Source organism: Didymella exigua (assembly GCF_010094145.1).
Source record: "Didymella exigua CBS 183.55 unplaced genomic scaffold M421scaffold_2, whole genome shotgun sequence".
NCBI lineage: Eukaryota > Fungi > Ascomycota > Dothideomycetes > Pleosporales > Didymellaceae > Didymella > Didymella exigua.
Window position 1 is genome coordinate 339,794 of NW_022984776.1, and position 9,973 is coordinate 349,766.

The 9,973-nt window shown below is 55.5% G+C and overlaps 4 protein-coding genes across 4 annotated transcripts; 2 read left to right on the top strand and 2 right to left on the bottom strand.

Moving 5' to 3' along the window:
- Nucleotides 1-459: 459 nt before the first annotated feature.
- Nucleotides 460-3,227, bottom strand: M421DRAFT_192794 (arrestin domain-containing protein). Its single transcript, XM_033588017.1, has one exon. It carries the CDS (start codon nucleotides 2,958-2,960, stop codon nucleotides 567-569), a length of 2,394 nt encoding a protein of 797 aa, XP_033453511.1. The 5' UTR covers nucleotides 2,961-3,227; the 3' UTR covers nucleotides 460-566.
- An 872-nt stretch (nucleotides 3,228-4,099) lies between these two features.
- M421DRAFT_193163 (uncharacterized protein) lies at nucleotides 4,100-4,798 on the top strand. Its single transcript, XM_033588023.1, has one exon. The coding sequence runs from the start codon at nucleotides 4,136-4,138 to the stop codon at nucleotides 4,625-4,627; it is 492 nt and encodes a 163-aa protein (XP_033453512.1). The 5' UTR covers nucleotides 4,100-4,135; the 3' UTR covers nucleotides 4,628-4,798.
- Nucleotides 4,799-7,687, top strand: M421DRAFT_193164 (uncharacterized protein). The gene is made up of 5 exons (XM_033588024.1): nucleotides 4,799-5,221; nucleotides 5,276-5,928; nucleotides 5,976-6,252; nucleotides 6,306-6,386; nucleotides 6,442-7,687. Exons 1-5 carry the CDS (start codon nucleotides 4,969-4,971, stop codon nucleotides 7,590-7,592), a joined length of 2,415 nt encoding a protein of 804 aa, XP_033453513.1. The 5' UTR covers nucleotides 4,799-4,968; the 3' UTR covers nucleotides 7,593-7,687.
- On the bottom strand, nucleotides 7,688-9,129 carry M421DRAFT_192897 (Clavaminate synthase-like protein). Its single transcript, XM_033588019.1, has 3 exons — nucleotides 8,730-9,129; nucleotides 8,552-8,680; nucleotides 7,688-8,499 (listed from the first exon to the last, which is right to left on the bottom strand). Exons 1-3 carry the CDS (start codon nucleotides 8,898-8,900, stop codon nucleotides 7,783-7,785), a joined length of 1,017 nt encoding a protein of 338 aa, XP_033453514.1. The 5' UTR covers nucleotides 8,901-9,129; the 3' UTR covers nucleotides 7,688-7,782.
- Between the last annotated feature and the right edge of the window lie 844 nt (nucleotides 9,130-9,973).

Consider the following 9,973-nt stretch of genomic DNA (forward strand, 5'->3'; position numbering starts at 1 on the left):
CGCGTCGACCACCGATAGCGTCGATCTTTAGCGGTCGTGCGCGTTATGTCAGTGGCTTGACGGGGGTTTGGGAGATCCCAGATGGTGAAAGGAGTGAAGGTGATGCGTCGCAGGGGTGTGCTTGTGTGGCGGTGTGTGAGTGAGGCTATCCCTGCGTGCTGGAAACACGATGCGCGAATCATGCGTATCACCGGCTTCAACCATGCAGGTCGCGAATGGTCTTGTGGTTCGTATGTACATTGATTTCGTGGCTCGTGCCGGCTGGCTATATGATTATCGTGTAGTATGCTATGCGTCCGTATGCGCCGTACCCTCCATATACACCGGAAATTAAGATAATAGATACATGCCATCAGGCAGTTCCCAGATGCGTAGATAGACTGATGTGGGTGGCTGAGATGTGACAAAAGAAAGCAAATATAAGAAATTACGCGCCCTATATCCCTCTTCCCGGTCTCAATAACGCCTGAAAATCGACCGATACATGCAGGCCAAATCCATATCTCATGTCGTCATTGTAATCATGCGTGGTTCATGCTATTGTTGTTGCTGAACTGTTGACGCGGCTAGTGACCGACTGGGAGCCACGTTCTTCGCTCGTCCATGCTTCGGGCAGTGCGTCCACCGGGGGTCAATGGGATCTCAACACGGCGGTGGTCTGCGCGCTCGCCTTCGCTGTCGTCATCGTAAGCGTCGGAAAGACGTGCGAAGTAATCCGCAAGTCCATTTGTTGGCGATGCGATCGATTCGTATAGCGGAGGTGGGGTTTCGAGCGGTGGTGGGGGTTCCTCCTCCGAGAATTCTGGTGGCGCGAAAGACGGTATACGAAGGAGGTGGATAGGTCGTTGCACAGCGTTGTCGGCTGGACCGCCAATGTGTGCTGCTTGTGGCCGTGCGAGAGTCGGCATGGGTGTCGACATGGTCGCATCCGAGTTGCCTCTTGGACGACTTATTGAGCTCAATGTTGGTACCCGACCAGTCGGAGACGTGCGCCGGGTAGGAGCATTTGGACAGCCGCACTCGGGCGCCTGTGTGTTACCAAGGTACGGCTCAGGTGATGAGTATGCTGGTAGTGCTGTGTTGGCCTGTGTAGCCTGGCAGGAAAGGATGTGGAAGGGCGAGTCGATTGAGATCTCGAAGTGCCTTCTCTTCGTGGGATCCGCTTTGTCGGGCTTGGAGAGGCGCATGACCAGTTTTATCCAGTGGTGTACTTGGATGTTTTGGTACGTGGTATCGAAGTGTAGCCGAGACAACTTGTCTTTGTCCCGCATGTTGTGACAGCTTGGCAGTTGCACGTTGAATTCCATCTCTGTGGGTCCAATGTTACCTTCCCCATTTAAGTCACCAAGCAGGTTCCCCGGATCTTGTACCTGCACATCTTCGCCTCGTGCAGCTGCAGCCCTCTGGTCGTATGGCACACCACCGCCAGATACTATCCGCATTGTGCTACCAGGGAATGTGCTTGTTGGTGGTCCATCGGCTCGCTTCTCAAAGAGCAGCACCTTTCGAACGGGCTCCATGCGGTGCACGCGCTTCTGGTTGCAAAAATACTCAACGTTCTCCGTGACAAAGACCTTGATCCTGTGACACTGCACCTTTGCTAGTGGCGTAAGCTTGAAGGCAATTGGGACCTGTGCGCCGAGTGGGAATGATTTTCCAGAGATGACGATGTCGTAGTGCAGCTGGTCTTCCCAACTTCGACTGATGGCAATCGGCTCGACCTGTTCCAGCGAGCCCTCTGAAGGCGTACGGACAAGGACGACTTCCTTGGTGCCAAGCAGATTGGTGCGGAATGCGCCAGCTCGTTCGACCGTAGCCTCCATCTCGTACTTGACGGAACCGAGGTCGACGTCGATGGTCTCGGGAAGATGGCTGTCAAGTGGGAGCTCGAAGTTGTACATGTACTCGCCAGCATTGAACGTCCTGTATCCTTTTTGTGCTACGGACGGCCCGCTTGATGGTAATTCGCCCTTACCAAAGCTGCGTGAGTGGTTGACTTGCAAGGACAACCTCTTTGCCTCCTTTGATGTAAGGTTGGTGGAAGATGCGTTTGGCGAGCTCCCGAGACCACCACCGCTCTTGTAGAGTTCGACTCGATCCGCGCCCGTGCCAGTCTCTGCGGTAGGAAATTGGGCGTTGAAGAATGGCCATGTGTGATTCATAAGAATGTCGACCTCCTCGAAGTCGACCTTCTTGGGGGGAATGCCTTCGGGCCATTTTGTAAGGGCCTTTCCTCTGAACTTCAGGGTAATGGCCTTGAGCTTTGTTGGTTTCGTGATCTTCAGGATCAGCGATCCACGGAGCATGGCAGTATTTCGCTCAGCATGTTCACTCTGCTCAAAACCCTGGAGAAACAGCACGGGTTCTGTGAGCGCAATGTTGACGCTAACGCCACCCCCTGAAGCTACCGGCTTCTCTTCTGGCAGCTTCGTTATGCTGCTGGTTGCGCTTTTGGCTGAAGATCTCCCAGACAAGAAGTGCGAGTCTGATACTGAAGGGCGAGACATGTCAATGTGTGATTGTGCAGACATTTGACCGAACGAGCCGACTGCGCCCGAGGCTCTTGGTGTGGAACGCATGTCGCTGGGTGCTGTGGAGAGCCTGCTCTCGGGGAAAGAGGCTATGGAGGTGCGGTTGCTGTTGGTAGACGATGCTGGCAGAACAATGTCTGTAGGCTCCGGTGGCGTAGCGGACTGCTTGTCGAAGAGATTGCGCAGATAGCGCTTGGCGTTTACACGAGGGCCCGCCAGCTTTTCTGTGAAGTACGACTTGCTAGTCGTTTCCCGCTTCTTGCGGCAAAGGAGGGTGGGGTCAGGTGCGACGTGTGCGATGTGGATGCGGTGCGGGCGACGAGGGCGACCCTGGAAGAGACCACGTCGGAGGCAGATGGGTTCTGGGAGGTGTTCGGGTAGGTAGCGTAGACGTCCGCGGTCTGAGTAAACGTGACGGTATTCTGTCATGGCGAGGATGGCGTTAGTGACGCCAATTGCTGGAGGTAGCGACAATGTCTTGCAGCAGCATGCAGGATGCACAGGAGCTTATGTAGAGGCCAGGGCCTGATCAACACACGGGAGGGTATGTGTAACTCAGGAGATTCAAATGCGTGTTACAAAGGAAGTCCCGGGCAAGGCAGGTCAAGGTAACATAACAGGACCCATGTCAACGCTTTGGGAAAGGACGACACAAGTGTTGCGAAACAAAGCGCCCGAACGCGGTGAAGGGGAAATGAGACAGGGACAAGCACTCACACGTCAAAAAAGTCTATTGCTGCTGTGCGCCTGCGTGCATGGCAAGTGTTTGGAAGGGATCAACAAGTGCAGCCAGCAATGACTTGTGGAGCGGTAAGAGTGCCGATGCGGCGGATGTGTCGGGTATTCCCTGTTTTGGAGAGATGCGCTGGCGCGTAGAATGAACAAAGGGACTGCGACAGGGCGGAAGATACCAGGGACCACAGGGGTTTTGGGCAGCGTTGACGTGAAGACAAGCGGACGACCCTTACAAATTCAGGGCGGATGCTGCGCGTGCCGTCTGTAATGCGCCGGGCAGGGAATAACGGTATGGTTGGCGTGGTAGAGCCAGATGACGCGGGCCTACTCGAGCACAGTCGGCGGGGTCGCAGCAGCGGAATATCGACGGATGTGAGTGGTGCAAGTGGTGAAATCGGCGGTGGACACTCTCACAGCGAGTCGGCGAGTAGATATTCGTAAACAGTGTGCGCTCTTGACGCAGTGCAGACAGGCCGGGAGGGAGCCTCTTCGGCATGAATCCCCACCGCGGACTCGAGAGGTCAATCTTCACTGCAGATTTGAAGGACAGTGCACTGATCTCTGTGGAGGGCTCGGACGGCTATGACATCAACAGGAGCACCACGACTCGATCAAGACTGACGCGCTGCAGGGCTCTGGTTGCCAGACCCTGCTCGAATCCTAGCGATCCTATCACGGCTTGTTCGGCAGGGCAGCGCTCGCGGCCTCAAGCCTCGTATGTCCCCCTAAGCTGAGGCGGACTGACATCGCTCAAAGCAGATCGGCGGCATGCAGTGCCTCGGAAGTCTGCGAGCGCGCTGCGCCACTGCTGAGAGATGCAAAGACAACCTCAACTCAGTTCGGCTAGCGATCAGTCATCATGAGTACCAATGAGAGAGATTCAGAAGCAGCCAAGTCGACTGCGAAGTCAATGGGCTGTTGGCACACTCGCACATGCAGGCGGACGCGGTTCCTTGGTTCTTAGACACCTCGTGCCTTGTAATCTACAACCAAGCTACAGCAGTGCAGCGTGTGAGGCGAGTCTGGGTTTCATCAATTTGGGTTGGCACAATTGGCAGGTCGGCCGGTGTCAGCATCGTGCAGGTTACAGCCCACTTCGGGATGCACAGCAAAACAAAAACGCAAAGATCTGCGCTTGGAGTTCTGATTCTGGAGATGCTGGAGAAGGCCAAGTGATCGGCGCACGTTGTCAGGCAGCTCGATGTGCGTCGTCATCAAGAGGGGCATGCGCCGCGGTGGGTAACCGGCAGGGAAGACTTTTCGTGGCGCTGCTCGGATCACAGGCGGAAGAGCAGCAAGATCTGCCCGCATCTGGCAGCGAGCAAAGTCCGTCTGGGCAGGGCTGTGAAAATGCTAGATGACAGAGGGGCACACGTGATTCCCCGCACGACGCGTCAAAGGTTGAGCCCTACGCGACGCGACTTTCCTCTCGGCGTGTTGGCAGCACACGACACCGCGACTGGCCGCATGTGGCAACACTGACATGGACGCGACCGACGGTCACTATGGTGAGTCTGCCCGCGCAGCACACGCAAACATGTACTCACAGCAACCTGTAGGAACTGGACAGCTGCCCCTCGCGGGCGCAATCCTGTGCTGCACCGCCCTGCCGCACGAGCAACGCGTAGGATGGACTTGCATTTGCCATGTACCGCCAGCTGATATGCTCTGACAGGCACACCTCTCGGTCATCGGCGCACAGATGGGCGCGACCATCAAGCTCGACCTCACCTCCGACGTAACTCACCTTATCGCCGGCAACGCGGACAGCGCCAAATACCGCTATGTCGCCAGGCTCCGAGAGGATGTCAAGGTCTTGTCGCCGGGTTGGCTGGAGGCGCTGCGCGAGGTCTGGATGGAGGGGGACGACGGCATGGACGTGGCAGGCTTAGAGAAGCAGTACCGTCTGCCCACATTCTTTGGACTCAAAATCTGCCTTACGGGCTTCGACAACCGTACGACCACCCCTGCAAACGTCCGCCATGTGACTGTACGCTGACGAGATACAGCGGAGCAACGGAAGTATATTCAAGAGACAGTCGACCAGAACGGGGCTGAGTATCATGGCGATCTCACCAAGAGCGTCACCCACCTCATTGCCGCCGCCCCGACTGGTAAGAAATACGAGCATGCGCTTAATTGGCGCATTAACATTGTCTCCCTAGAATGGTTTGTGCAAAGTCTCGAGCGGGGCATGGTGCTGGAAGAGGCGCGCTATGACCCCACACTGCCAGCGGAAGAGCGCGGGAAGGACGCATGGATTCGCACCGAGAACCCTTCACCGGCTCTTGGCAAGCGCATGCGGGATGCCGAACAGCCTCAATCCCTCAATCCCAATCGACGGAAGCTTCGTCGCGCAGCCAGCACAAAACTCGGGTTTCAAGGCGATGCGTTGTGGGCTGAGATCATCACGCCATCTGGTGACCAAGGCAAGACCGAAGAGGACGAGTGGAAAGAGGACAATTTGTTCCAGCAGACGACACCGCACGAAGACTCGCCTGTGATACTCCATGACGACGAAGCACCTCATCCAGACGAGCCCGAGGACACCGATGCACCTACACCTGCCGCCGCAGCTCCGTCACCGCCACCAGAATTATTTCGAGGCGAAGGCATCTTCCAAGGTCGCGTCATCGGCATTCAAGGCTTCGATCAAGACAAGGTATGTTGCAATTTCGACGATGCGTTGCCAAGCTGACGTCTCCACAGAACAGCATTCTACAAAACCATCTAGAGAAGAACGGCGCCCGTGTCCTAGGCAGCGATGACTTGGAGAAACTCACTTCATCGAATCTCAGGCGTGGATATCTCGTGATACCGCATGATGTTGAGGTCGATGCTGTGTCCCGATCGCTTCCGGAGCGCGCCGGATCCTTAATGAACCTCGTTACTAATTGGTGGGTTGAGCGCTGTCTCTATGGGAAGCGCCTAGTAGACCCCACAGACGACGTCTTGAGTCGACCTTTCGATAAGCTTAGCATCAACGGTAAGCTTTTAGCCCTTGTGCAAATCGCATGTCCGGTAATGCTGACGTCGCAGGGTTCTCCGGTCTAACTGTGAACTCGACGGGATTTTCTGGCATCGAGCTCCTGCATGTGACGAAAGCTGTTACACTCATGGGTACGGAAATAACTTCTCTGCAACGCTGGTTGACGTTGATCTGACAAATTGACAGGTGCAAACTATGACGAACAATTGCACGCCAAAACCTCGGTCATCATCTGTAATAGCCGAAAGCCAGCCCCACAAAAACTGAAGTTCGCCACGAATAGACATATCCCAGCTGTGCATGCAGAATGGCTGTGGGATTGTTTGCGCACTGGCGCGTTGCGACCGTTCAGCAGTTACATGCTGAATACGCTTGAACCGCGCCAGCCTCAGAAGACGCGGCCAAGGCCTCAGTTGGCTGAGAAACCCACGCTTGCGTCCGCCAAACAGGACACTTCGAAGCCTCAAGAAAAAGAACGTAGAGCAGAACCACCAAAGATTGTGACAAAGCCACAATACTCTCGTGCACGAGGGCCTCAAGGACCCCGAGCTCTTGACCTTGCCCCCTCAGCGGGTGCAACACCTGCTTCCACAGGTGATCTTCTTATAATGCAAGCAGAAAGCACTCGCACTTCCCACGCTATTGATAATGAAGACTTATTCAGGGGCTTCGACGGCAATCCATCGATGCCACTGCAGGACATTGATGCTAATTCCCCACGACGTCCATCCACATCATCCACAGGGTCAACTACCCATGGCAAATTCAAGGCTAGACATAGGAGCTCATCTGCTGAATCTTTGATCAGAGCTGCGCCTGCACCGCGCACCACAAGGCCAGCTCGAGAACCATCACCCGATTCTGTAATCCCCGCGCCATCCGAGCCACCAGCACCAGTGTCTGAGCATCAGCCTCCGGTCAGGGAACCCGAAGAAGAGAAAGACTATTCCGACCTGCTCTCCAAACTGCGCGCAAACCGTAAAGACGCGCCAACGCCTGAAGACCAAGCTGACGAGAAGCGACGTCGACGCCGCCAGCTGGGCCGCGCAACATCCACGCACTCAATAGGGTCTACAGGGGATGTTAGCTCGGGCAATCTTGGTCTGGACGCCGAAGATGAGGATGAGACGATCGTCATCAATGAGTATCAGCCCAGCCAGGAGTTGGGGTGGGATAGCCCCGGTGCTGCAAAAGCGAGAGAAACGATGATTAAGAAGCTGGGTGGCACGCTGAAAGAGAAGAGTGTGCCTGTAAAAGCTATTGGTGGCGCGATGGACGGGCCGAGCGAGAGTAAGCTGGCCGGCAGGGCAAATCGGAAGAGAAGGCCAGGTTTCTAAAGAACGATTATGAGCGAAGAGTCAAGTAGAGACGTGTCAGTGGGAACAATTGGTTAGACACATATCACGAGCATAGCGCGGCGCACTTCCCAATCAACGCACTCAAACACGGTGTTCGGGTATACCATCATGACAAGCAACAAACCATCTCTTCTCACCGTCCAACTACCCCGTGCATCACTCGTCCTCTTCACAGCCCATACGTGGCCTTCAGCCTCCGATCCAAATGCTCTTTCGCCGTCAACACCTCCCTCCCATCCTCCCTCAACCCCAACCTCTTCCTCTGACTCCTCAGCTCCTCCCTCCCTTTCTCTCCATCCCCAGCATCCAACACCCTACTCTTCATCCTCTCGAGTCGCGCCTCATCCAACGGATGACAGAAATACGCCATACTGTACCGCTCACCGCCGCCACTAAACGTCACACGGTGCACAGTACTCTTCAGCAACCCGCCGGTCCAGAACGACAGCAAATCACCAATGTTGACTAGAATTGGGGGCGAGGACAGCGTCGCAGGCGACGGGTTGACGGGCACAGGGACCCATGTCCGACTCGTGGGCGAGAAGAGCTCCAGCCCCGGTTGCCCTGGGAGGCGGAATAGCAGCGTCAGGGACCCGTAGTCGGAGTGCGCGCCGGCGCGGATCTGGTGCGAGGTGCTGGAGGGGTAGTACAGCAATCTGAAGATTGTACCCGAGGGCCCGCGGGACTGGTCGTGCCGGCTAGCGAAGTAAGCTGGATCTGTAGTCTCGAGGGCGGTTCCGAGGAGCGAGAGGAGCTGCGTGCAGAGTGCGTGGCATGCGTTTTGGAAGCGGAGGATTAGGGGAGAAGAGGTGGAGAGGGGGGAAGGGAGGGGCTGGAGGTAAGGTTGCGGAGGGCCGATGTTAAATGCTTCTTTGGGGTCTCCTTGCTGAAGAGGGGTTAGAGGCATGACACTTGGACGTGGGATTCAAGCGATTTACCTTTTGGCCTTCTGGATCAAGGGCTTCGCCGGCCATTTTTACCCAGCCGCGGTTGATGCCGCCGGCTTGGTCTGAGTGGATCGCGTACTCTGACTTGTGTTCTTCACTGCGACTGAAGAAATCTTTGGACTAGGTGATGTCAGTCTGCGTTGTGTGATTCTGAAGGACAAGCACTGACAGCTTTAAACATGTCATCGATGTCTTGAGGTGGTATTGTCACGCCATCGTTCTTGATGAAAAGGAAGCCATGTGTGGAAGCTGCATCAAGAACCTGGCGAGCTATTTCGTCACTTGGATTCGAGATGTCAATGACCGGTATGTCTGTATTCTCAACCTCGACTTGAGGCATCCTGCTCGTCTAATGAGATCTGATAGCTGAGGTTTGCTCTGGCGGAACTTGGTGGCTGTGATACGAACACGGCTGAGGAAGTCTTTCGCTCTGGTCGCATACCAGATGAGCAGTCTTAGTCCTGGATGCAGTCGAGAGTCGGCAGCTTGGACTCGACTTGATGCAGGTGTCTTATCGGCGGCACTCTGCTCCCATGTTCCTGGGCTAAGGACGAAAGCGGATAAAGCTGGACAGGGTTCAGGCAAGCGGGCGGGCAGCTCTCGTGCTTGGACCTTCATTTTCATTGACCATCAACACCCCGCAATTGTTATCCTGCGGTTCATCTTACAGAAGCCTTACTACCGGATTTTGCATACGTACCGACCGAAAGTCACGATAGCATAGTCCTCGGGGACATCACCATCGCTGTCTCCTACCGAGCTTCCGACCCCAAACAAACAGCGCACGCGCCGACCACGATGATTCGCGACTTCGAAGCATGGAACGCCAACATTGGCGAGACTGGCGACCTGCAAGAGCTCAGTGGCTGTAAGGTGGCTATTGAAGCCGCTCACTACCTCCAACACCGCATTCTCAGCCATCCTCGCGCAAGAGAACCGCTCGTTCCCGCACTCGGCGGTCTGCCACTTGGCATGAAGCAGTACATCGAAGAAGACCTAAACACATTTGAGAGCCTGAAGATTGAACCCTGGTTCGTCTTCAGCGGGCTAGACATCACAAAGCCCGACGACCCGTTCCAGCAGAAGCAGCGCGAGGCTGGCGTGAACACAATGGCTTGGAACTTGTATGACAGCAACCAGGCTGAGGCCTCTGTCGCCAAGTTCGGAGAATCGACATACGTGACACCTGAGGATCTGTTCCGTTTCCTGCAGTCCATTCTGCTCGAGCGCAGAGTTCACTTCCTTGTTGCGCCTTACAGCGCCTGGGCACAGGTACGCTTTCACCAGGCATGACAGAGGACAGTACTGACATCGTGTAGCTGGCATACCTCGAGAAAGAGACCCTCGTTCACGCTATATCAGGCGCATCAGAAGTACTGCTGTTTGAATGCGACAAGGTTGTAACATCTTGGA

Bases quoted from the DNA above. Each gene is read 5' to 3' on its own strand.
- M421DRAFT_193163 (XM_033588023.1), top strand. From the start codon at position 4,136: ATGAGAGAGATTCAGAAGCAGCCAAGTCGACTGCGAAGTCAATGGGCT.
- M421DRAFT_193164 (XM_033588024.1), top strand. From the start codon at position 4,969: ATGGGCGCGACCATCAAGCTCGACCTCACCTCCGACGTAACTCACCTT. The intron at 5,222-5,275 runs GTACGACCACCC...GACGAGATACAG, and splicing joins CCTTACGGGCTTCGACAACC to CGGAGCAACGGAAGTATATT. The intron at 5,929-5,975 runs GTATGTTGCAAT...ACGTCTCCACAG, and splicing joins AAGGCTTCGATCAAGACAAG to AACAGCATTCTACAAAACCA.
- M421DRAFT_192794 (XM_033588017.1), bottom strand. From the start codon at position 2,960: ATGACAGAATACCGTCACGTTTACTCAGACCGCGGACGTCTACGCTAC.
- M421DRAFT_192897 (XM_033588019.1), bottom strand. From the start codon at position 8,900: ATGCCTCAAGTCGAGGTTGAGAATACAGACATACCGGTCATTGACATC. The intron at 8,681-8,729 runs GTCAGTGCTTGT...GACATCACCTAG, and splicing joins TCGATGACATGTTTAAAGCT to TCCAAAGATTTCTTCAGTCG. The intron at 8,500-8,551 runs GTAAATCGCTTG...ACCCCTCTTCAG, and splicing joins TTGATCCAGAAGGCCAAAAG to CAAGGAGACCCCAAAGAAGC.